At 40.8% G+C, this 26,514-nt stretch overlaps 1 protein-coding gene across 4 annotated transcripts in view; it reads left to right on the top strand.

Moving 5' to 3' along the window:
- Positions 1–26,514, top strand: part of PDE1B (phosphodiesterase 1B) — a 390,572-nt gene that overhangs the window by 302,241 nt on the left and 61,817 nt on the right. For all 4 annotated transcript variants that reach the window (XM_056562777.1, XM_056562774.1, XM_056562773.1 and 1 more), the window contains exons 5-7: positions 7,105–7,171; positions 9,444–9,560; positions 22,555–22,695. In XM_056562777.1, the coding sequence (XP_056418752.1) occupies positions 7,105–7,171; positions 9,444–9,560; positions 22,555–22,695 (325 nt within the window). The remainder of the gene's footprint in view (positions 1–7,104; positions 7,172–9,443; positions 9,561–22,554; positions 22,696–26,514) is intronic.

Genomic DNA, 26,514 nt, shown 5'->3' with positions numbered 1-26,514 from the left:
AAAAAATTTGTAAAATACAACGTTTCAGCTGCCCATGCAGCCTTTTTCAAGCATCAGTACAAGTGACTAAACTCATGGTATATAACATGTGAAACTTAATACATAATTAGTTACAATCAATCAAACACTTGTGCATAAAAATACATAACACGTGAACAGTTCATAAAAGTGTAATAAGAAGAGAACATACTATAAAGTGAAGAGTTAAGGATACTGATCCAGGAGACCAAATCGTACAGTATCATCAATGATAAATGTTATAAAATCTAAAATATGCTCAATGACAGTGCAGGTGCAATTAATAATATCAATGACGATCAGCGGCGGGTGGCTACGCTTGCACTTACCCATGTAAACAATTGCCACATGTGTTTCATCTATATTGTAAGTTCCGTATGTCGGCGTGTATTTGCTTGTGTCTGTTGCGCATGTTAATGACATCACAGCAAAGGTGATAGATGATGGACCAATCTGTGTGCATGACATCACGGTGACCTGACACAGCATGCCAGTCATGTGATCCAGTACATCACCAAAGTGTCTCGCGCATGCTCAATGGGTCAATTGATACCACAGTGGCCATATTTAAGGTGGGAAACCCAGAGATTCCCAAGGAAGTATAGTGAACAGAGCAAAAGGGAAAGAGGAAAAGAAAAAACAGGGAACGGATGACTCAGAATATTTGAAAAAAAAAAAAAAAGGATGGGAGAAAAAACATTTATATAATAAAAATATAATAAAAAGTATTAACCACAGAAAAATAAAAGAGATCTCTAGAGGCAATAATAATAATAAGAGCAATTTAAGGGGCAACATATGCCCAAACTTTTGAACCATCTTAAATATGGATAATGTAATTACTCCAACTCCCTATTCACATATGCTGCAATAGACAACTATCATGGAGCAATCTTTACCCCCATCCTGATATCTTGTCATGGTAGAACCCCCAACCCCACAGTGTCATGCCCACCATGTCCATCTGTTGGTTTTCTGGAGAGAAGGCCTAGAGTTGCTTCTGGTCACTCATCCGGTTTCGGAACACAATAATCCAAACATGCATAATTACTGTCAAGTGGGGCTGCTCATCACGTATCTATCCTCATGCATACTAGGGAGCGAGAATTATTGAGTTGGCATTAATCATACTAAGGAAACTCTAAATGCGGCACAAAAAATGTACTAAGGAAAAATAGTAAATTAAATAAAAAAAATTTAATTAGTCAATGCAAGAAAAGAAAACCAAAAAATATTCAAGAAAGAGATTTTTATTAAACGCATCAAAGAAAAAAAAGGAACAGAAATAAATGAAATATCTGGGTAAACAGATGGAAAAGAGGTTATCAATAACCATGGGAAATGTGCATCTTGGTTGGTACTCATCATCTATCCCCCGTGAACAATAGATACATTTACTTTATGTGTATCAATTAAAGAAACATGATACAGAGAAAACGAAGTGCAACCATGTACACCATCGCCCATCTGAAAAAAAGAAGAAAAATACAATGTCAAAACAACTTGTAAAAGGTCACAAATATACTATCATATCTGGGGGACATAAAACACATGATAATTGTATACCTTCAGGCTGTATAAATTTGGGGTGTTACCGTGAAATCCACGTTCAACCCTTTCGGTTGCAAAGTCTGAAGCTCGAATATCCATTTCAATTCGAGACGTCTTAGTTTGCTGTTCCTATCACTACCACATTTAAGTGGTGGGACTTGATCTTACAGAGTGGACTTCAAATTTCTCTCATTTTGTTTTGCCTCCACAAAGTGTCTAGACAGTGGGAGATCTAGTTTGCCCTTGCGGATAGAGTACTGACATTGGTTCAGTCTAGTCTTGGTGTCCCATGTGGTTTTTTCCACATACATGAGATGGCATGGGCACATCAAGGCATAGACTACATGACTGGATGTACATGTCAGGTAATATTTAAGTAGGTATTCCTTTCCTGTTGTGGGGTGTACAAAAACCGGGCCCTTAATCATGTACGAAGAGTTTATACATTGTCGGCAGGGGTATGACCCCTTGTTTTTCACCGTCAAATAATTTTGTGGATTACTCTTCAACGACACATCCGGCTTAACCAGTTGTTTTTTTAAATTGTGGGGTCTTCTGTAGGAACACAATTGGGATCTGGGGAGAGCTAGTGCTCAGGAGTCTCCAGTGTTTGTTAAGTACCCCTGAAATCCGTCCAGAGAAACTATTATGCATGGATATTTGTACACCCCACAACAGGAAAGGAATACCGATTTAAACACTACCTGACATGTACATCCAGTCATGTAGAAACATAGAATTTGTCGGCAGATAAGAATAATTGGCCCATCTAGTCTGCCCAATCTGAATCCTATCAATAGTCCCTGGCCCTATCTATATGAAGGATAGCCTTATGCTTATCACATGCATGTTTAAACTCCTTCACTGTGTGGTGTCCCGGTACCATATTATATACGATACCTGTGTAAGAGGTCCCCCGAGCCAGAGTCCCTAGGATGTCGGGGTCCCTCTTTTGTAGATCTCCCCTTGTCACCTCTCACTTAGTCAATAAGTATATAGCAGTTTTATTTAGTATTTATATAATTATAAGTATAAAATGTATATATTTAGTTATCTACCTGTTCGGAGCATAGCAGGACCTGTGGGTCACATGACCAGGTTAGAAACTCTATGGTTTTGCTACAGGAGCTTTGGAGGTTCCCGTGACCTATTCACCCACAATGCACTGTAACGGTGAGTGACAGTCGTTACGGGCCAATCCAAAACGGCCGGCCCTCTCTTGATCCCTCTCTTGGGTTGCTGACTCTGGAAGAGGTAGGGCCTCTGCAGCTTACAAGACTAATTACTAGGCCAAAGCCTTGCGGCCTAGGCCTATAGCATAGCGGATATACTAAGCAATTCCCCGCTACTCATCGCAGGATCACTGGACCTCAATATTCCCCTAAATCCAGCGGATCTCTGCTATACAATCCTTCACAAGCCAAATTGGGCTTATATGTCAATCGCTGTCAATCGCTGCTCAAGCCTGATGTAAACAAACTCTGTTATCTGGACTGTTACTGTTACTTCATGCACAGAAACTCCTCAGTAAAAGTTCCTGCAAGTTTTCAGTTAACAGCGGATGTGGACAATCCTTTATTTCTGCATTCACCTATTGCTTTTGGGAAAGGTGGCAATAGGCCTATCAAGAAACACAGTATTTAACCCTCACCCTGGCGTCACGAGTGACAAGGGTTAACAGTGCCCTTAATTATCCTGCACAACGACACACCAACTACCCTACACCCCCACAAGGCTTGCCACATAATCCAGCCACCACAACTGTATTTGCAGCGACCACTTCTGCAGGAAGGCTATTCCATGCATCCACTACTCTCTCCGTAAAGGTAATACTTCCTGATATTACTTTTAAACCTGTGCCCCTCTAATTTAAAACTATGTCCTCTTGTGGTAGTTTTTCTTCTTTTAAATAGGCTCTTTACCATGTTGATTCCCTTTATGTATTTAAAAGTCTCTATCATATCACATTTGTCTCTTCTTTCTTCTATACATGTTAAGGTCCTTTAATCTTTCCTGGTAAGGTTTATTCTGCAATCCATGTACTAGTTTAGTAGCTCTTCTCTGAACTCTCTCTAGAGTATCTATATGCTTCTGGAGATATGGCCTGCAGTACTGTGCATAGGCATGTAGTCTATTCCTTGACGTGCCCATGCCATCTCATAAATGTGGGAGAAACCACAAGGGATGCCAACGTCAGTACTCTATCCGCAAGGGCAAACTAGACCTCCCAGTGTCTAGACACTTTGTGGAGGCAAAACATAATGGCCCTCATTTACTTAGAAAATCGGGTTGTAAGTCTATGTTGCTTTCTTACCCGACTGCTTTTTTCCCCTGGTATTTATTATTATGTCGCATCCTGTTTGTCGCACGTGGGTTTTGTTGGTTTTGGTTTCCAACTCCTCTGAGTTGTCGGGAAAAAATCCACAACAATTCAACAAATTCGGGTGGGAAAGCTCAGAAATGTCGGGTCACACCCCTTTTTCGGGTTTGGGAGAATCCACATCGGGTCCGTCGGGAAAAAATGTTGCATCTTGTCGCAGACTGGCGCAAGATGTCTGCGACATGTCGCAGACAAAGATGCGCCAAAATAACCCGACAAAACAAGTCTGGTTTAGAAGAGTAAATGAGGGCCAATGAGAGAGATTTGAAGTTCACTTTTCTAGATCAAGTCCCACCACTTAAACGTGGTAGTGATAGGAACAGCAAACTAAGACGCCTCAAATTGAAATGGATATACGAGCTTCAGACTTTGCAACCAAAAGGGTTGAACGTGGATTTCATGGTAACACCACAAATTTATACAGTCTGAAGGTATACAATTATCATGTGTTTTATGTCCCCCAGATATGATAGTATATTTGTGAAGTTTTGACATTGTATTTTTCTTCTTTCTTTCAGATGGGCGATGGTGTACATGGTTGCACTTCATTTTCTCTGTATCATGTTTGTTTAGTTGATGCACATAAAGTAAATGTATCTATTGTTCACAGGGGATAGATGATGAGTACCAACCAAGATGCATTTCCCATGGTTATTGATAACCTCTTTTCCATTTGTTTACCCAGATATTTCATTTATTTCTGTTCCTTTTTTCTTTGATGCATATAATAAAAGTCTCTTTCTTGAATATTTTTTGTTTTTCTTTTCTTGCATTGAAATACATTTTTTGTTTAATTTATTATTTTATCTTAGTATATTTTTCATGCTGCAATTGCAGTTCCCTTAGTATGATTAATGCCAACTCAATAATTCTGCCTCCCTTGTATGCATGAGGAGAGATACGTGGTGAGCAGCCCCACTTGATAGTAATTATGCATGCTTGGATTATGGTGTTCCCTAACCTGGTAGAGTGACCAGAAGCAACTCTAGGCATTACACTGTGGGGTCTGGGGTCCTACCATGACAAGATATCAGGATGGGGGTAAAGATTGCTCCATGATAGTTGTCTATTGCAGCATATGTGAGTAGGGAGTTGGAGTAATTACATTATCCATATTTAAGATGATTCAAAAGTTTGTGCATATGTTGCCCATATGTTGCATATGTTATTTCTTTGTTATTTTTCTGTGGTTAATAATTTTTCTATATTTTTATTATATACATTATTTTCTCCCATCCTTTTTTGTTTTTCAAATATTCAGTCATCCTTTCCCTGTTTTTTCTTTTCCTCTTTCCCTTTTGCTCTGTTCACTATACTTCCTTGGGAATCTCTGGGTTTCCCACCTTAAATATGGCCACTGTGGTATCAATTGACCAATTGAGAAGGCTTGAGACACTTTGGTGACGTACCAGATCACATGACTGGCATGTTGTGTCAGGTCACCGTGTGCTGTGATGTCATTAACATGCGCAGCAGGCACATGCGAATACACGCCGACATACGGAACTTACAATATGGATGCAACACACGTGGCATTTGTTTACATGGGTAAGTGCAATCGTAGCCACCCGCTGCTGATCGTCATTGATATTATTAGTTGCACCTGCACTGTCATTGAGCATATTTTAGATTTTATAACATTTGACATTGATGATACTGTACGATTTGGTATCCTGGATCAGTATCCTTAACTCTGCACTTTATAGTACTGTATGCTCTCTTCTTATTGCACTTTTATGAACTGTTCAGGTTGTATGTATTTTTATGCACAATTGTTTGATTGATTGTAACTAATTATGTATTGAGTTTCACATGTTATATACCATGAGTTTAGTGACTTGTACTGATGCTTGAAAAAGGCTGCAGGGGCAGCTGAAATGTTGCATTTTACACATTGTTTTGATGGAATAAAAGCTACTTTTTCTTTACATAAGTGTTCTGCAGCAACCTACTTGTTTTTGGCATTAGTTGGAAGCCCTTGACCTGGGCTACTGCCGCTTGCACCTGTACAGCTGATTTGTGAAGTGATGTTCTACTCTATCTTTTGTCTATACATACATATATATATATATATATATATATATATATATATATATATATATATTAATAATGATGAACAGAAGGCTTAAAATGAAAGTCTTCCACTAATAGAGATTAGAACACACTCGGCACTGCTGCTTTCTGTATAGTGTCAACGTGATAGTACCTCTGCTAGCTGATCCACGCCTGGTGGTGCTCTCTGTATAATAGACAGTCCAATGTTTAACTCTCAACAATGTAGAAAATAACCAGGGCAACTCACCATCTGCGTTTTCTTCACCACTTCTTTATTCAAGAACACATGAAGGATACAAACAGTGTAGGACAGGGTGGACGATAGACAGGGGGGATGTAGTTCTGGGCTACGGTGCCATTTCGCAGTGTATGCTTCAACTGGCCCCAGTTAAGGCTGCATTCACACCTTGTTTTTTACATACGGGTGCCGAATCCGGCTGGGGGAGGGGAAACCGGGAGCTCCCGTACCCCAGCCGGATCAGCCCGTGACTCCATTTACTTGAATGAGCTGACCGGAGTCAAACGGTGACTCCGGTCGGCTCAGTTTTGACCCGTATGCGGTTTCCTAACCGGACCTAAAACCGTAGTATACTACGGTTTTAGGTCCGGTCCAAAACCGGATACGGGTCAAAACTGAGCCGACCGGAGTCACCGTTTGACTCCGGTCAGCTCATTAAAGTATATGGAGTCAAGGGCGGATCCGACTGGGGTACGGGAGCACCCGGATTCCCCCTCCCCCAACCGGATCCGGCACCCGTATGTAAAAAAACAAGGTGTGAATGCAGCCTAAAATGAAAGTCACCAAGCTGTGCCAGAGTCAGTGTATGGATACCAGACACACGCTATAAACATTCTATGGAACCAATAGACCCCAATGGTCTGTTAGGGTCCTGTCCCTTTGACAGAGATTTCAAAACTGATATTGAATGCTGAAAAAGGGTCCCCTGACCCACATGATAACATAGCCTTATTTGTATGGTGTTTTAATGTTCTGAAACTACAAATATTCCAATTTAGTTGTGATTTTTTTTACATTTCTTAACTAAACAGATATAGCTCACAAACATGTTTACCATAAGTATATTTTTATGTGTGTGCAGAATGTTCCGAAGAACATATACAGCCGTTGGGCCGAACTACTCTGCAGCTGTGGTTAACAGCTTAAAGGTAAATTATAAATGACATGTTATAAATGCTTACCGAAGAACGCAATAACCTGGGATTAAAGTCAATATGTTATTTGTTGTCACTTTACATAGTTACATAGTTAGTACGGTCGAAAAAAGACATATGTCCATCAAGTTCAACCAGGGAATTAAGGGGTAGGGGTGTGGCGCGATATTGGGGAAGGGATGAGATTTTATATTTCTTCATAAGCATTAATGTTAAAGTGGTGATACTGAATCTAGAGGAACCTCAGAAAGTTTGTTCCACATGCACATCTGCACAATTGTTTCTATGCATTGCAGACACAAGTGTTAACCCTTCAGCGACCCGCAGCAGTCTGTTTATTCCCTGTGTTCGGAAAATACTGCATAGATTTCAGATGCAATATACACTAGCTTTTTACACTAGCATATATTGTAGCGCCTTTGTCATGCATGGTGGCCATGACCCTTTTATGCAAGATTACCCTACTTTCTTTGAGGGGGCATGGACAGCATCTTAGATTAGCCCAATATAATCACTAAATATGGAACGGACTTAGGATACTCGCCTGAAGTTGCCAAGATTAAGCTTCACTGAGGCAATTTAAGCCTTTAGATCAGGGGTTTGAAACTGTGGCCCTCCAGATTTTGCAAAACTTCAACTTCCATCATGCCCGGACCGGAAAGAACATGAATGCAAAAATGAAAGTTATCTTGGTCACTTAAGGGTTAGTAAAATACATACAGTGAAATTAAAATGTATGCACGGGTGTCTATAGCCTTTAACATTACATTTTCTTCAACTGCAAAATGAACCACCAATAAAAGTGACATATTTTCATCTGAACAGAAGTGTTCATGCATTATTGTCAGTGGTCTTTGAAAGTATCTTGTGTGGATGTTTCTTTTCTTGTTGTTGGATCTAACAGGTCAGTGGTCATCATTAAAGGAGTACTCAAAAATTCAACTGGTACAGATTTATAAATTACTTCTATTTAAAAATCGTAATCCTTCCAGTACTTATCAGCTGCTTTATGCTCCAGAGGAAGTTGCATTTCTTTCTGGAGTTATTTTCAGTCAGACCACAGTGCTCTCTGCTGACACCTCTGTCCATGTCCAACTGTCCAGAGCAAGGATGTTTGCTATGGTGATTTGCTTGTATTCTGGACAGTTCCCTACATGGACAGAGATGTCAGCAGAGAGCAGACTGAAAAGAATTCCAGAAGGAAATACAACTTCCTGTGGCACATAGAGCAACTGGAAGGATTAAGGTTTTTAAATAGCAGTAATTAACTAATCTGTTTAACTTTCTGGCACCATTTTATTAAAAAAAATATAAAAAAAAAAATAAAAATAAAAAATTAAAAAAAAAAAAAAAAATATATATATATATATATATATATATATATATATATATATATATATATATATATGTTTTCCAATGGAGTACCCTTTTAAAGGAAAACTGTCAGATAGCTCCCCCTGCACTAACCAGCTGTACTGGCTGATTCCACAAGCATTCCTGGCAGAATTTCCTCATGGATTTGTGGGTGGATCTGCTATAAATTTTTGTGCCATGGTTTTTGTAATGTTAAAACCACTAGGTTTAACTGGGACCTCCTATCGCTAGTGATTGTGGTTTTAACATTAGTTTGACCACCAGTTGTGTGTATAATTTATACACTTTTTATAGTTAAAAACACTTCTTATTGAAGTTAATACATTTGATACTTTTAGGGAAGTCTTTAGTTTAGTGACGCTTCAAGGGTTTGTTGATTTAGGACACTGGTAGACATGAAAGGGGCAGTTTATATGCGTTCTGGAGGCAACAGTATTAATAGCTCCCTACGTTATTCACTTTAATATTTTTGTATGCACTATACTGTTTCTGCAGAGGGCAATTACCCCCCCCCCCCCTAATTTATGCCCTGATACTCCCACATCCCAAAGAGAACTTGGAACCAAATGTCAATGTGCTCCCTTAGTTAAGATTAGTGGAACAACTCCCAGAATACCCTTAGCACTGCTCAGATCCAACTGGGAGTTGTGGTTTTACATGGTAAAATCTTCTGGCAATTGGCAATAGGTGTAATATACATTATATTATATTATTATAGCCGAAATAATTTTTCCCTACATGTTACACGGCAGGCGTCTGTAGCGCTAAATAGGTATCCTGTTGTTATAAATTTGAATCCCACCCCTGATCTAGCTCTGTGCAGTCACTGACTCATAAAGGGAAAATCGTATATTGTGGGTTGCTTCATTCCTGTTTCATTCCTTTTTTATAGCATTTGGATCTCTGGGACTTCGATGTGTTTGTGTTGAACAGAGTGAGTGAAGATCATGCTTTGAAGACCATTGTTTTTGAACTTCTGACCAGACACAACCTGAACAGTCGTTTTAAGGTAAAATATTTTGTATTTTCAACTATTCCAACAAATAACTTGAAATGCAGGTTTTGACCTCTGATGACCTTCTCCAGGATGTCTTCCTGTCTTTTATTTCAGTGAGCGCAGTCTTTGTAAGGTTCAGACATCTTTTAGCTAAAGGGAATGTTTTGGTTATAAAAAATATATATATATATATATATATATATATATATATATATATAAAGCAAAATCATCGGTAGTTGCAGTATCTTGTAATACCTTTTTTATTGGACTAACAAGATTATGTAGAGACAAGCTTTCGGATTCCTCCCTTTATCAAGTCATAAGCATTTCACTGGACTAATATGGCTACTCCGAACTAGTTGGCACCCCTGAACTTTTTCAAATAAATGGAGTATTTCTCATAGAAAAGGATTGCAGTAACACATGTTTTGCTCTACACATGTTTATTCCTTTTGTGTGTATTGGAACTAAACCAAAAAAGGAGGGAAAAAGCTAATTTGACATAATGTCACATCAAACTCCAAAAATGGGCTGGACACAATGATTGACACTCTTAACTTAATATTTGGTTGCACACCCTTTGGAAAAAATAACTGAAATCAGTCGCTTCCTATAACCATCAATAAGCTTCTTACACCTCTCAGCCGGAATGTTGGATCACTCTTCCTTTGCAACTGCTCCAGGTCTCTCTTATTGGAAGGGTGCCTTTTCCCAACTACAATTTTAAGATCTCTCCACAGTTGTTCAATGGGATTTAGATCTGGACTCAGTGCTGGCCACTTCAGAACTCTCCAGCGCTTTGTTGCCATCCATTTCAGGGAGTTTTTTGACGTATGTTTGGGGTCATTGTCCTGCTGGAAGACCCAAGATCTCGGACGCAAACCCAGCTTTCTGACACTGGGCTGTACAGTGCGACCCAAAATTCGTTAGTAATCCTCAGATTTCATGATGCCTTGCACACATTCAAGGCACCCAGTGCCAGAGGCCACAAAACAACCCCAAAACATAATTGAACCTCCACCATATTTCACTGTAGGTACTGTGTTCTTTTCTTTGTAGGCCTCATTCCGTTTTCGGTAAATAGTAGAATGATGTGTTTTACCATAAAGCTCTATCTTGGTCTCATCTGTCCTGCTTTTTTATGTCTCTGTGTCAGCAGCGAGGGGTCCTCCTGGGTCTCCTGCCATAGCGTTTCATTTAATTTAAATGTCGATGGATAGTTTGAACTGACACTGATTCATGTCACAGAGCCCTGCTTGTCCTCAGTGTACAGAGCCCTGCTTGTCCTCAGTGTACAGAGCCCTGCTTGTCCTCAGTGTACAGAGCCCTGCTTGTCCTCAGTGTACAGAGCCCTGCTTGTTCTCAGTGTACAGAGCCCTACTTGTCCTACACAGCCCTGCTTGTCCTCAGTGCACAGAGCCCTGCTCGTCCTCAGTGCACAGAGCCCTGATTGTCCTCAGTGCACAGAGCCCTGATTGTCCTCAGTGCACAGAGCCCTGATTGTCCTCAGTGTACAGAGCCCTGATTGTCCTCAGTGCACAGAGCCCTGCTTGTCCTCAGTGTACAGAGCCCCGCTTGTCCTCAGTGCACAGAGCCCCGCTTGTCCTCATTGTACAGAGCCCCGCTTGTCCTCAGTGCTCAGAGCCCTGCTTGTCCTCGGTGTACAGAGCCCTGCTTGTCCTCGGTGCTCAGAGCCCTGCTTGTCCTCAGTGTACAGAGCCCTGCTTGTCCTCAGTGGACAGAGCCCTGCTTGTCCTCGGTGTACAGAGCCCTGCTTGTCCTCGGTGTACAGAGCCCTGCTTGTCCTCGGTGCACAGAGCCCTGCTTGTCCTCGGTGCACAGAGCCGTGCTTGTCCTCAGTATACAGAGCCCTGCTTGTCCTCTTTGTACAGAGCCCTGCTTGTCCTCGGTGCACAGAGCCCTGCTTGTCCTCGGTGCACAGAGCTCTGCTTGTCCTCAGTGTACAGAGCCCTACTTGTCCTCAATGTACAGAGCTCTGCTTGTCCTCAGTGTACAGAGCCCTGCTTGTCCTCATTGTACAGGGCCCTTCTTGTCCTCAGTGTACAGAGCCCTGCTTGTCCTCAGTGTACAGAGCCCTGCTTTTCCTCAGTGTACAGAGCCCTGCTTGTCCTCAGTGTACAGAGCCCTGCTTGTCCTCAGTGTAATGAGCCCTGCTTGTCCTCAGTGTACAGAGCCCTGCTTGTCCTACAGAGCCCTGCTTGTACTCAGTGTACAGAGCCCTACTTGTCCTACAGAGCCCTTGTCCTCAGTGTACAGAGCCCTACTTGTCCTCAATGTACAGAGCCCTGCTTGTCCTCCGTGTACAGGGCCCTGCTTGTCCTCCGTGTACAGAGCCCTGCTTGTCCTCCATGTACAGAGCCCTGCTTGTCCTCAGTGGACAGAGCCCTGCTTGTCCTCAGTGGACAGAGCCCTGCTTGTCCTCAGTGGACAGAGCCCTGCTTGTCCTTGGTGTACAGAACCTTGCTTGTCCTCGGTGTACAGAGCCCTGCTTGTCCTCGGTGCACAGAGCCCTGCTTGTCCTCGGTGTACAGGGCCCTTCTTGTCCTCAGTGTACAGAGCCCTGCTTGTCCTCAGTGTACAGAGCCCTGCTTGTCCTAAGGGTACAGAGCCCTGCTTGTCCTCAGGGTACAGAGCCCTGCTTGTCCTCATTGTACAGAGCCCTGCTTGTCTTCACTGCACAGAGCCCCCACACTTCCTGTATTTGGTCTCTTTACAAAGATAAACAGGCAATAGCTGCAGGGACAAAAATATACACATTTTCAACCAATGTAAATTACAAATATAGATATAATGTTATTTTCTACATTATATAAAAAGTTTTTACTAATGACAAGGACACTTTAACACCTTGCCACAAATGGACTTTCATTAACATCCATTTGTGGCTCCTGAGGTATGACACGCACTCAGCTATTGCATAATAGTGATCAGTGTAATCGATCAGTGTGTGCGATCTTAAAGTCTCCTATGGGAGCTATAACATTGCAAAAAAAAGTTTGAATCACCCCCCTTTTCCCTTTTAAAAATAAAAATAAACATATCTGGTATCGCTGCGAGCATAAGTATCTGAACTATAAAAAAATATAATTAATTAAACCTTATGGTCAATGGCGTACACATAATTTTTTTTTCCAGCATTTTTGGTCCCTTATTATACAATAAAAAATTAATAAAAAGTGATCAAAAAGTCTGATCAAAACAAAAATGGTACCAATAAAAACTTCAGATCACAGGGCAAAAAATTAGCCCTCATCCTGCCCTGTATATGGAAAAATTAAAACGTTATAGGGGTCAGAAGAGGGCATTTTTTCAACGCATTAATTTTGGTGCATGTAGTTATAAATTTTTTTGGTAGTAAAATAAAATCAAAACCTATATACATTGGGCATCCTTGCGACCGTATGGATCTAGAGAATAAATATTAGGTGCAATTTTTACTGAAAACTGCACTGTGTTGAAACGGAAGCCGCTAATAATTACAAAATACCTATTTTTTATTTAATTTTGCGCCACTGCGGGTTTCGCAGTAGATATTGTGGTGAAATTATTAATGGTATTACAAAGTAAAATTGTTGGCGCAAAGAACAAGCCCTCATATGGATTTTTAGCTGGAAAATTTAAAGTGTTATGATTTTTAGAAGGTGAGGAGGAAAAATCTAAAGTGCAAAAATGAAAAATTGCCAAAGAGGGAAGGGGTTAAAGGGGTTGTCAGCATTACAACCCCTTTATGCTGGATCCACTTCTGGCTTTGTTTTTCTAACCCTCTACAGCACTTTCAAAGAAAATATTCAGGAATCCATATTTGTTTATTAAAATGTGCATTCTTCATTGAATTTCAACACTTATCAGTACCACTATAGAAAATCTGTGGCATGGTGCTTCCCTGTAAATGACACTAAATGGCATCATGATTCTCATGTGCATATGCGTCATGTGTGTTACAAGCTAAGTGGTCACTGTGGTTAACAGCTCAAACATAGTCTGAAGCACTGTACAGAGATAGTCATCAATCAGTTTGGTCAATGTCCCCAATGGAGCTCACAATCTAAATCATCCCCAGGAACTGGAGGCTGCAATCACAGCCAAAGAAGCTTCAACTAAGTACTGAGTAAAGGGTTTGAATACTTATGTCAACGTAAGATTTTAGCTTTCCTTTTTCAAATTAAAAGAAAAAAAGGTTTCTAGCATTCAGTTTTCTAATTATGGGGAATTGAATGTAGAATTATAGAGGAAAACTTGATTTTTTTTATTTCAGCAAAACACAGCATAACATAAAGTGAAAGTGTCTGAAGACTCTCCAAATGCATTGTATGTACAACACCAGTATTTTTTTTTCAGTAAATGTCCTTGCACATTGATTTGCTAAGTGGAGTTAGAATGCTTGTTATCTGTGCTGCCATACGAGTCCTGATGTCCTGCAAAGAAGTCCAAAAAACTATATGTATATGTAGCAAGCCAATAACTCAAAGTACGCAAGAAAATGTAAAAAAAAATGTTAAAATGATGATTTGTGTTTTGGAATGGCAAAGTTAGAGTACTGACATTAACATTACTGAGATCCTGTTGCACGACCTGAAGACATCCTAGAAATATTGATGAAATAAAGCACAATTCTCCTTTTTGATCACAGATCTTATGTGAAGCTTTAGGTTGGGGGCAGTGATTGCTAAAAAAAAAGGATTCTCTGAGTAATTTAATTCAATGGTCCACTTTCAGTTTCTCTCTGCACTGTAGAGGTTTACTACATGTGCACAATAAAATACATTGCCAGTACAATTGTGTGTGTTAATAGTGTAAGGGATTAGGTAACGGGGATAACGTCTCCTGGGTAGACAGGCACAGTTTTTCAGGAACACTGTAGAAATTGCAGTCCAAACAGCAGGGGATTCGTTTAACTGACCTCAGCCAGTTTTATTGACAGGTTGAGGTACAGAACATAAAATATAAAAAACAAAATCCTAAGCCTGTCCGGCTCTAACTAACAATAGGAAACCTCACTAACCAAGTGCCGGCCTAATACCGGGCACCAAACAATATAGCAAAGTCCATACCACTTGTAGTGCTCTCACAGGCTCCATGCAGATAACCTGTTCCCAGGCTGAGAGAGAGATGTGTCTGAATTCTCAGCCTTATATCAGGCCAGCACACCTGAGGAGTGATTACCTGACAGCCCAAAACCCGGACTGTCCGGATGGAGTGGGGGCCCACCCTTCTCTCCCCACTCCAGCAACACAGGCCCTAAAAACACACAGGTTTTATACAAACCCAAATTGCAGAGATGTCTGCATAGACCTCTGCTGAACATTTCCCTGGTTGCTTTAAATTACATAAGTGAGGAACCTCGGGCACACATAGACCCCGTCCACTACTTCTCCAGACACTCTGTCACATATCCTTCCCCCCTGTTTCAGACCCGGGGCTGGAACACATCTGGACGTCAGACAATGTACCCGTGACAAGGCATCTGCATTTCCCATTTCAGTCCCTGGCCTGTGCTTTACCGTAAACTGGTACTCTTGTAGGGCTAAGAACCATCTTGTTACTCTCCTATTTTTTTCCTTATTCTCACACATCCATTTTAAGGGAGCATGATCTGTGACTAATTCAAAGTGACGGCCCAGCAAATAATAGCGGAGTGCTTCCAGGGCCCATTTAATAGCAAGGCACTCTTTTTCCACAATTGCATATTTTTGCTCATGATCATTAAGTTTTCTGCTCAGATACAGTACGGGGTGTTCTTCTCCATCCCGTACCTGTGACAGTACTGCCCCCAGTCCTACCTCAGATGCATCTGTCTGTAGGACAAACCCTTTCTTAAAGTCTGGGGTTATCAGCACCGGCTGAGCGCACAGGAGAGTTTTTAGAGTCTGAAATGATCTTTCAGCCTCTTGTGACCACTTGATCATAACAGAGTCTTTTCCTTTTGTCAGGTCTGTTAATGGGGCTGCAAGGGAAGCAAAATTTGGTATAAACCGCCGGTAATAGCCTGTAATCCCCAAGAAGGCACGGACTTGCTTCTTGTTTACCGGTTGAGGCCAACTTTGTATGGCTTCAATTTTGTTTAACTGGGGCTTTACTAGGCCTCGGCCTATGGTGTAACCTAGATACTTAGCATCTTCAAGACCAATGGCACATTTTTTTGGATTGGCTGTGAAGCCTGCCTCACACAGTGAATTGATAACTGCCTGCACCCTAGGTAGATGGGATTCCCAATCTGGACTTTGAATGACGATGTCATCTAGATATGCTGCTGCGTACCGTCTGTGGGGTCTTAATATCTTATCCATTACCCTCTGGAAGGTTGCAGGGGCTCCATGCAAACCAAATGGCAAGACAACATAATGGAACAACCCATCAGGAGTGGCAAAGGCAGTTTTCTCTTTGGCCTCATTTGTCAGGGGAATTTGCCAGTATCCTTTGGTTAAGTCTAGAGTGGTTATATACCTGGCATTTCCAAGCCTGTCAATGAGCTCATCAACACGTGGCATTGGGTAAGCATCAAACTTAGATATGGAATTCAATTTCCGGAAGTCATTGCAAAACCTCCAGCTGCCATCTGGTTTGGGGATCAGAACTATGGGACTGGACCACTGGCTATGGGACTCTTCAATTACCCCTAGTTCCAACATTTTCCTCACCTCTTCAGAGATAACCCCTCTTCTGGCCTCTGGTATTCTGTAGGGTCGCAGCTTAACCTTTTTCCCTGGTTCTGTAATGATGTCATGTTTTATGGCAGAGGTGCGACCTGGGACCTCTGAGAAAAAATCCCTATTCTTAAAGAGGAACCCCTGAACTTCTACTTTTTGTGTCTTGGACAGGGAGTCTGGCACTGTTACCTCTGGCAACAGGGGCTTCCCAGAGCATCGCTGCTCTAGTGGGAAGGTGGTGTCGGCAGCAAGTGATAGTCGATCTTTCCATGGTTTTATAAGATTGACGTGGTATACTTGCTCCGGCTTCCTCTTACCTGGCTGACGGATTTTATAATTTACCTCATTTACTTTCTCTATCACCTCAAAGGGGCCTTGCCACTTAGCCAGGAATTTACTCTCTACTGTAGGGATTAGCACCAGAACCCGGTCACCTGGGGCAAAGGTACGTACTCGGGCACTGTGGTTATACACCCTTTGTTGTGCCCCCTGAGCCTGGGCCATATGTTCACGGACAATAGGCATCACCGCCGAAATACGGTCCTGCATTTGGGCCACATGTTCAATGACACTTTTATAGGGGGTAGCTTCTTCTTCCCAAGATTCTTTTGCTATATCTAGCAGACCCCTAGGGTGACGACCATATAGCAACTCAAATGGGGAGTAGCCCGTGGATGACTGAGGTACTTCACGGATGGCAAACATAAGGTAGGGGAGAAGAAAATCCCAGTTTTTCCCATCTTTGTCCACCACTTTCTTAAGCATGGCTTTTAGAGTTTTATTAAATCTTTCTACCAGTCCATCAGTCTGTGGATGGTAGACAGAGGTACGCAGCTGTTTCACTTTGAACAGTTTACATAACTCCTTCATGATGCGTGACATAAAGGGGGTACCCTGATCTGTTAGGATCTCTTTTGGTAGACCCACACGACTGAACACCTGTACCAACTCTTTAGCTATGGCCTTGGATGACGTATTACGCAAGGGTATAGCTTCAGGGTTGGTACAGGTGTTCAGTCGTGTGGGTCTACCAAAAGAGATCCTAACAGATCAGGGTACCCCCTTTATGTCACGCATCATGAAGGAGTTATGTAAACTGTTCAAAGTGAAACAGCTGCGTACCTCTGTCTACCATCCACAGACTGATGGACTGGTAGAAAGATTTAATAAAACTCTAAAAGCCATGCTTAAGAAAGTGGTGGACAAAGATGGGAAAAACTGGGATTTTCTTCTCCCCTACCTTATGTTTGCCATCCGTGAAGTACCTCAGTCATCCACGGGCTACTCCCCATTTGAGTTGCTATATGGTCGTCACCCTAGGGGTCTGCTAGATATAGCAAAAGAATCTTGGGAAGAAGAAGCTACCCCCTATAAAAGTGTCATTGAACATGTGGCCCAAATGCAGGACCGTATTTCGGCGGTGATGCCTATTGTCCGTGAACATATGGCCCAGGCTCAGGGGGCACAACAAAGGGTGTATAACCGCAGTGCCCGAGTACGTACCTTTGCCCCAGGTGACCGGGTTCTGGTGCTAATCCCTACAGTAGAGAGTAAATTCCTGGCTAAGTGGCAAGGCCCCTTTGAGGTGATAGAGAAAGTAAATGAGGTAAATTATAAAATCCGTCAGCCAGGTAAGAGGAAGCCGGAGCAAGTATACCACGTCAATCTTATAAAACCATGGAAAGATCGACTATCACTTGCTGCCGACACCACCTTCCCACTAGAGCAGCGATGCTCTGGGAAGCCCCTGTTGCCAGAGGTAACAGTGCCAGACTCCCTGTCCAAGACACAAAAAGTAGAAGTTCAGGGGTTCCTCTTTAAGAATAGGGATTTTTTCTCAGAGGTCCCAGGTCGCACCTCTGCCATAAAACATGACATCATTACAGAACCAGGGAAAAAGGTTAAGCTGCGACCCTACAGAATACCAGAGGCCAGAAGAGGGGTTATCTCTGAAGAGGTGAGGAAAATGTTGGAACTAGGGGTAATTGAAGAGTCCCATAGCCAGTGGTCCAGTCCCATAGTTCTGATCCCCAAACCAGATGGCAGCTGGAGGTTTTGCAATGACTTCCGGAAATTGAATTCCATATCTAAGTTTGATGCTTACCCAATGCCACGTGTTGATGAGCTCATTGACAGGCTTGGAAATGCCAGGTATATAACCACTCTAGACTTAACCAAAGGATACTGGCAAATTCCCCTGACAAATGAGGCCAAAGAGAAAACTGCCTTTGCCACTCCTGATGGGTTGTTCCATTATGTTGTCTTGCCATTTGGTTTGCATGGAGCCCCTGCAACCTTCCAGAGGGTAATGGATAAGATATTAAGACCCCACAGACGGTACGCAGCAGCATATCTAGATGACATCGTCATTCAAAGTCCAGATTGGGAATCCCATCTACCTAGGGTGCAGGCAGTTATCAATTCACTGTGTGAGGCAGGCTTCACAGCCAATCCAAAAAAATGTGCCATTGGTCTTGAAGATGCTAAGTATCTAGGTTACACCATAGGCCGAGGCCTAGTAAAGCCCCAGTTAAACAAAATTGAAGCCATACAAAGTTGGCCTCAACCGGTAAACAAGAAGCAAGTCCGTGCCTTCTTGGGGATTACAGGCTATTACCGGCGGTTTATACCAAATTACTGTGCCCGCATCCTCCACCACTTGTAAGGGATTAGGTAACGGGGATAACGTCTCCTGGGTAGACAGGCACAGTTTTTCAGGAACACTGTAGAAATTGCAGTCCAAACAGCAGGGGATTCGTTTAACTGACCTCAGCCAGTTTTATTGACAGGTTGAGGTACAGAACATAAAATATAAAAAACAAAATCCTAAGCCTGTCCGGCTCTAACTAACAATAGGAAACCTCACTAACCAAGTGCCGGCCTAATACCGGGCACCAAACAATATAGCAAAGTCCATACCACTTGTAGTGCTCTCACAGGCTCCATGCAGATAACCTGTTCCCAGGCTGAGAGAGAGATGTGTCTGAATTCTCAGCCTTATATCAGGCCAGCACACCTGAGGAGTGATTACCTGACAGCCCAAAACCCGGACTGTCCGGATGGAGTGGGGGCCCACCCTTCTCTCCCCACTCCAGCAACACAGGCCCTAAAAACACACAGGTTTTATACAAACCCAAATTGCAGAGATGTCTGCATAGACCTCTGCTGAACATTTCCCTGGTTGCTTTAAATTACATAAGTGAGGAACCTCGGGCACACATAGACCCCGTCCACTACTTCTCCAGACACTCTGTCACAATAGTTTAGTTTTATTAAATTTGTTAGCAATGTATTCAAAAAGATTGCCAAAAAGATTGCTAAAATGCTTGATGAAAAATTATTTTTAATGTCATGGCTCGGTTACTAAATGTGTATTGTGTTAGGAATTCTACTGTTGTAATTTAGGAGAGAAGATGTAAAACTGTGATGTATATTTACCTTTTATTCTCTTGCAATTATTGTGTCACTGGTATTATGGGAAACAGGTAGTTTAATACCAATAAGTCAAAGCAGTTAAAACAAACAGACTTAAGTAAATAAATAAGCAGCAGTCCAAGAACGGCACTGATCATGCTATATCAAATATACTGAAAAAATACAGTATGCAGAGTTAATGAAACACAAAAATAGTATACTGTGTTATGTCTAGTTCTTAGCCTGAGGGGTTAGTGAACAGGAATTCTGGGTTTGGCCTACTTTGACTCCTTGTGTCATGGCTGCAGTGTGTCTCTTCAGTAAGTCATGGTTATTTCAGGGAACACTAAATGTTATGACAGCTATCCTAATTATTAATAATAATAATAATTAACAAGAATCATAGCCTGTGATCAGTGGCGCACGAAGAAAAGCAAATACTATTATACCATCTGATTTGGCTCCCCACGACAGCAAGGTCTGGTCCTATAAGCCTTGCTTTCCATGATCAATTGATCAATGCCACCCACTATTAATTTGCTGACAGTGCAATTCCTGGAGAGAGGAATTATGCTCTAGAAAAAGGAATAGGACCAACCAACAAGGAGCCCCCTCTCCGCCAGGTTATATATCCAGTAACAGATGCAATAAAATTAAATGATCTACCAAAAATACTGGATAAAATAGTGCAGCAGTCTCTACCATTTAGAGTAGTAAAATACTGGACACCATGACCAGGTTCATCTGTTGGGCAACATACACACCAGTGCTATTTTATTTGTTGCTCTGCCCAAATGATGGAGCAGAGTGGTGGAAGAAACAACGCTGGTGTGAACCTGGCCTTACTCTTTGGATTTTATTTCACAGTGCTATTAAAGAAACACTCCATAAAAAAACATAAACATTGGCACAGATGTATTATTGTAAATACAGAAACTGGCTTACATGATTTGCACCATTTATTATGAGTTTTAGACACCTTTACACCTTGTTTGACAAGGGCTATGCCTTAGTGAAAATGGACATGCCTTTATGGTGAAAAAGACATGGTATGCGCCACAAATTGCATCACAATTGTGGCATATCATTCTGGAGTAAAGTAAACTTAAAATAAGTTGGTCTAAACATTTTTAAGACTGTGGAGTATAAGTTCCCACTGTATTAGCAAATTTAGATCACCATTATCAGACAGTATTCTTATCCCTTTGGTTATATGTCTATTGGCATTTCAGTGACACAGTGCTTCTTTACCTAAAATGCTGATGAATGAATACGTCACTGGGTATCACCTCCCTGGGCACTGTTCATTAGGAGGTCAATGCCAGCTTATAAAAGTGCCATGGTCTAGACATCAGGGATGTACCTGTGAGATTCTATCTTAAAGCATACAAGCTGACGTAACATGGTGATTTATGAGTAGAAGCGTAAAAGGAGTTAACTCTTAGTGATATATTAGAAATATAGGGATCACTCGTGTAAATTGTGGTAGTATATAAGAAATGAAGGGATCACTCCTATAACTTGTGGTGGTATATAAGGAAGGGAGGGATCACCTATGTAACTCGTGGTGGTATGTAAGAATTGAAGGGATCACTCATACAACTCGTGTTGGAATATAAGAAAGGAATGGATCACTCATGTAACTTGTGGTAGTATATAAGAAAGGAATGGATCGCTCATATAACTTGTGGTAGTATATAAGAAAGGAATGGATCACTCATGTAACTTGTGGTAGTATATAAGAAAGGAATGGATCACTCATGTAACTTGTGGTAGTATATAAGAAAGGAATGGATCACTCATGTAACTTGTGGTAGTATATAAGAAAGGAATGGATCACTCATGTAACTTGTGGTAGTATATAAGAAAGGAATGGATCACTCATGTAACTTGTGGTAGTATATAAGAAAGGAATGGATCGCTCATATAACTTGTGGTAGTATATAAGAAAGGAATGGATCACTCATGTAACTTGTGGTAGTATATAAGAAAGGAATGGATCACTCATGTAACTTGTGGTAGTATATAAGAAGGGAATGGATCACTCATGTAACTTGTGGTAGTATATAAGAAAGGAATGGATCACTTATGTAACTTGTGGTTGTATATAAGAAGGGAATGGATCACTCATGTAACTTGTGGTAGTATATAAGAAAGGAATGGATCACTCATGTAACTTGTGGTAGTATATAAGAAGGGAATGGATCACTCATGTAACTTGTGGTAGTATATAAGAAAGGAATGGATCACTTATGTAACTTGTGGTTGTATATAAGAAGGGAATGGATCACTCATGTAACTTGTGGTAGTATATAAGAAAGGAATGGATCGCTCATATAACTTGTGGTAGTATATAAGAAAGGAATGGATCACTCATGTAACTTGTGGTAGTATATAATTATTAAAGGGATCACTCATACAACTCGTGTTGGTATATAAGAAAGGAATCACTTATGTAACTTGTGGTACTATATAAGAAGGGAATGGATCACTTATGTAACTTGTGGTTGTATATAAGAAAGGAATGGATCACTTATGTATCTTGTGGTAGTATATAAGAAAGGAATGGATCACTTATGTAACTTGTGGTAGTATATAAGAAAGGAATGGATCACTTATGTATCTTGTGGTAGTATATAAGAAAGGAATGGATCACTTATGTAACTTGTGGTAGTATATAAGAAAGGAATGGATCACTTATGTAACTTGTGGTAGTATATAAGAAAGGAATGGATCACTTATGTAACTTGTGGTGGTATATGGAAAAGGACTATCAGGATCTCTTGTTTATTCTTATTTCTTGTTCCCTTATTTATTGCTCTCTTGTTTATTAATTTCTGTATTGCACATAGACCAAGAATATAATAATGCCTGCTGCTGTTCAGAGGAAGCTACTTACATATTTTTGTGCTCTGTTAACACAGATTCCTGTTGCGTTTCTAATGAGTTTTCTGGATTCCCTGGAAAGTGGCTATGGGAAGTATAAGAATCCTTATCATAACCAGATCCATGCAGCTGATGTCACACAAACCGTCCACTGTTTTCTATTACGAACAGGCATGGTGGTAAGTACTCACTCCTGTGTGTACAATATCATTTGCTTATTAATTTCAATTGCTAATATGGTACCAACATATCCCAATGATATTACCGACACTGTCATTACCCACATTATCAAAGAAAGACTTCAAAGGAACCCGGCTCCATGGCGCTGAACGACCACAACAGGTGAACCATAAAAGGGAGTTTATTTGACCAGAATGCAACGCGTTTTCCTGCGCATGCCTGATGAAGTTGCGCATGTGCAACGAAACACGTTGCATTCTGGTCAGATAAACTCCCTTTTATGGTTCACCTGTTGTGGTCGTTCAGCGCCGTGGAGCCGGGTTCCTTTGAAGTCTTTCTTTGATATTGCCGTATATCTACCGGAGGGCAGCAGTCGACCTAGGATTACTCTATGCTTATACCATTGTTGTGTATGAAGTTGCACAACCACCCAGGGTGAGCAATTTATTTATATTCTTATCTCACCATGGGATCGTAATGTTATTACTCTATGAAGCGCCTGTCTCTTCTATTACCCACATTAGTCACTGTTCCCTGAAAAGCACAGCCATTCTAGGGAAAAGTTCAACCAAATCCTTGCCCATATTATTCTTTGTTATATTTTAACACAATAAACTAAATTTGAAAGGCAGCAGTGCTACTACTTAGCAGTGCACCTCCTTAAAGGGGCACTCCGGTGAAAACATTTTTTCTTTTAAATCAACTGGTGGCAGAAAGTTAAACATATTTATAAATTACTTCTATTAAAAAAATCTTAATCCTTCCAGTACTTATTGGCTGCTGAATGCTACAGAGGAAATTCCTTTCTTTTTGGAGCACTGATGACATCACGAGCACAGTGCTCTCTGCTGACATTGTCTGTCCATTTTAGCAACCATGCATAGCAGATGTATGCTAAGGGCAGCATGGTAGCTCAGTGGTTAGCACTGCTGCCTTGCAGTGCTGGGGACTTGGGTTCAAATCCCACTAATGACAACAATAAATAAAGCAGAGAGAACTGTGCTCGTGATGTCATCAGAGAGCATTCCCAAAAGAAAAGAATTTCCTCTGTAGTATTCAGCGGCTAATAAGTACAGGAAGGATTAAGATTTTTTAATAGAAGTAATTTACAAATATGTTTAACTTTCTGGCACCAGTTGATTTAAAAGAAAAAAGGTTTTCACCGGAGTACCCCTTTAAGGCTGGATTTCAAAAATTGGGAACCACTAGTGGCAATTATTACAGTGCACAAAGGTGCCCATAAGAACCATTACTTGATAAAGAGCTACAGTGATATAGAATATAATGCAAGGCAATAATGCAGATTGATGTTCCATGGAAGGTATGTTGAAGCATGCCTTTGAACATTACAATAAGAAAATATAGCCATAGGTACATACAACATTGTATTCTTCCAAGTATTTTCCTTATTTTTCCATTCTTACTTTTCACCGGGGCAGATGCAAAGTCATGTCTGCAAGCAGCGGCAGGCACATTGGCAGGCCATGATTGGCTACAGTATGCAGCTGCCTCATTTAATACCTCCCCTGGCATCATGACCTACCCCTTTCACGTCAGGACATCCCATTATTTCATTTAAATATCTTTAGACATAAAGGTGATTTCAGGTTCAGAAAACAAGAGAAACCGCAGAACCAATCATTTTTTCCAACAAAAAAGTGTGACATTTTGCTAGTGATAAAGTATAATGCCCTTTTCAGGTTTTTATTTTTACTTGAAAATGTTACTTTCTTGGTGGAATAGAGCTTTTTTTTTTTTTTTTATTAGCTCTTTTAACAAATAAAGATAAATGCTGCAGTTTCTCTTCTGTTCTAGATTTAGTGAGGTGCCAAGGCACAGCCTACACATAAAAGTAATACCCAATCTGTGATTATTCTTTTATGTGGTGCTGCTGCTGCTGACCGCTGTAGTTGGCGATTCTGGGCTCCCATCACATGTGTCCAGTGTGCCAGGGTGAGCCGAGACATGGGAAACATAAGAATATTGTCTGTCTTAGTTTGTTGGATAGTGAGAAATCTCATTGACCTTCTGTCACTAATCAAGGTTATAGCCATCATGGCATAATGCCGCCACATAATAGACGGAACACATAATCACCAGTGAATAACAATTTTCTGTAGCAGATTTAAGAGTCTTTAACTTTCTTTAAGTGATCATGAAATTAGATCAGTTAGAAAATGTAAGTCTGTTTTATTACTTAATTAGAGAAGAATAAAAAATAGTTTAATTTGTGCGATGCCAGCAGCTGTGTACCCTCATTTACTGTTATAAATGGAGCTCCGTGGAATGAAGGAAGTAGCCATACATTATTAAAGCTCCAACAAACTTGTCTTGTAAAATATGTTTCCTTCACTTCATAAACTTGCATTTTTTTGAAAATTAGTACATGACAAACCTGTAAGATAATTGGCTTCTACAGAGGTAAATGTTGCCACAAAAACTAACTTAAATGGTTAAAAAAAATATTAAAAAGATGCTTTTATACTATGTCCACACTGTCTGTTTGATGTACAGTATATACTGGGAAATGTTCCCAATGGTATCTAAAACATCTATATAATGTATGGCACTTGTTGGTATGGATCAGCAGATTTTGTTTGCAACTGTATTAGGAAATATAGTCTACTACAGAAGGCTTTTCAATGCAAGAACATTCTTTAAAGTAATCACCAAAAATTTAGAAATAACATCTCTGGCACTCACCTATTAAAACTGTAAAACTTTATTTCTCCATATGAAAAGACAGCTGGCTGCCGGCAGGAAGGAACAAAAACAGTATCAGCCTAAGCTGACCGGTGTGATGGCTACAAGCCTGTTTCTCGGTCTCCCTCTTCCTCTGGAGTCCTGTCGGTAGCCAGACGACTTTTAATATGAAGAAATAAGGTTTTGCAGTATTAATAGGTGATTGCAATGACTTCATTTCTACGTTTTTGGTCATTACTATGTTACACTTTACTATGTACTATGTCATTGTACACACCTATATATTTATGATTTTTCCCTCACTGTTTGTGAGGTTTGTTGTTTTTTGTGTGTTTAATGGTACATGTATGCAATGGTCATCGTTTGTGCCTTTTTTAAAGGACATCTGTCACATGGTAAATGTTTATAAAACTGCCGACGCAGTCAAATAGATGTCTGTTTAAGGAACATTCCAACTAAGCTGTTGGTGCCATTATTTCTCAGAAAAACAACAACACTTTTTTTGTGGGCTCAGAGTGTCAAAGAGGCATGGCTAGGCATCTGCTGTGTCACACACACCAGCGTGAATGGGCATTGGAGCTCATGTCTGGTTAGCCTGACAATACACACGCTTTGACTAAAGGCAGGAAGCGACTTCATAGACGTATCACATGTGTTCTGCATCCCCCTTTGAGGGCCACATGCAGGCAAGGGTGCAGGGGTGGTGTCACAGGGAAGTGACATTGTGGCCCAGGAACACAGCAGACCCCTGGCCCCTCCTCTTTTTTGACCCCTGGCCCCTCTTGTTTTTATTTTTCCAAAATAAAGGAACAAACAGCTTAAATCAAGGTATAGAATGAATCCTTATACTATCATCTATTTGACTGTGTCAGTGGTTTTTATAAACATAAACCGTGCACTTAAAAAAAATGTAAATATACCAGACCATTTTTGGTTTGTATATATTTTTTGCAATGGGAGTTGATTGAGATTTTTGGATTTGTCTTGGCCATGCCTTCAGTGTATACATCTGGGCATTTTTCCAGTACATGTCAAATGCACACTATGAACAAACTCGGCTTTAGGTGATTTTAGCGAAAGACGCCACATTTTTGCATCTATATTTCATCTTCAAA

The sequence above is a fragment of the Hyla sarda genome, chromosome 2 (genome assembly GCF_029499605.1).
Source record: "Hyla sarda isolate aHylSar1 chromosome 2, aHylSar1.hap1, whole genome shotgun sequence".
Classification (NCBI taxonomy): Eukaryota; Metazoa; Chordata; class Amphibia; order Anura; family Hylidae; genus Hyla; species Hyla sarda.
Note: the sequence above shows the minus strand (reverse complement) of the source record. Positions and strands in the feature narration are given on the sequence as shown.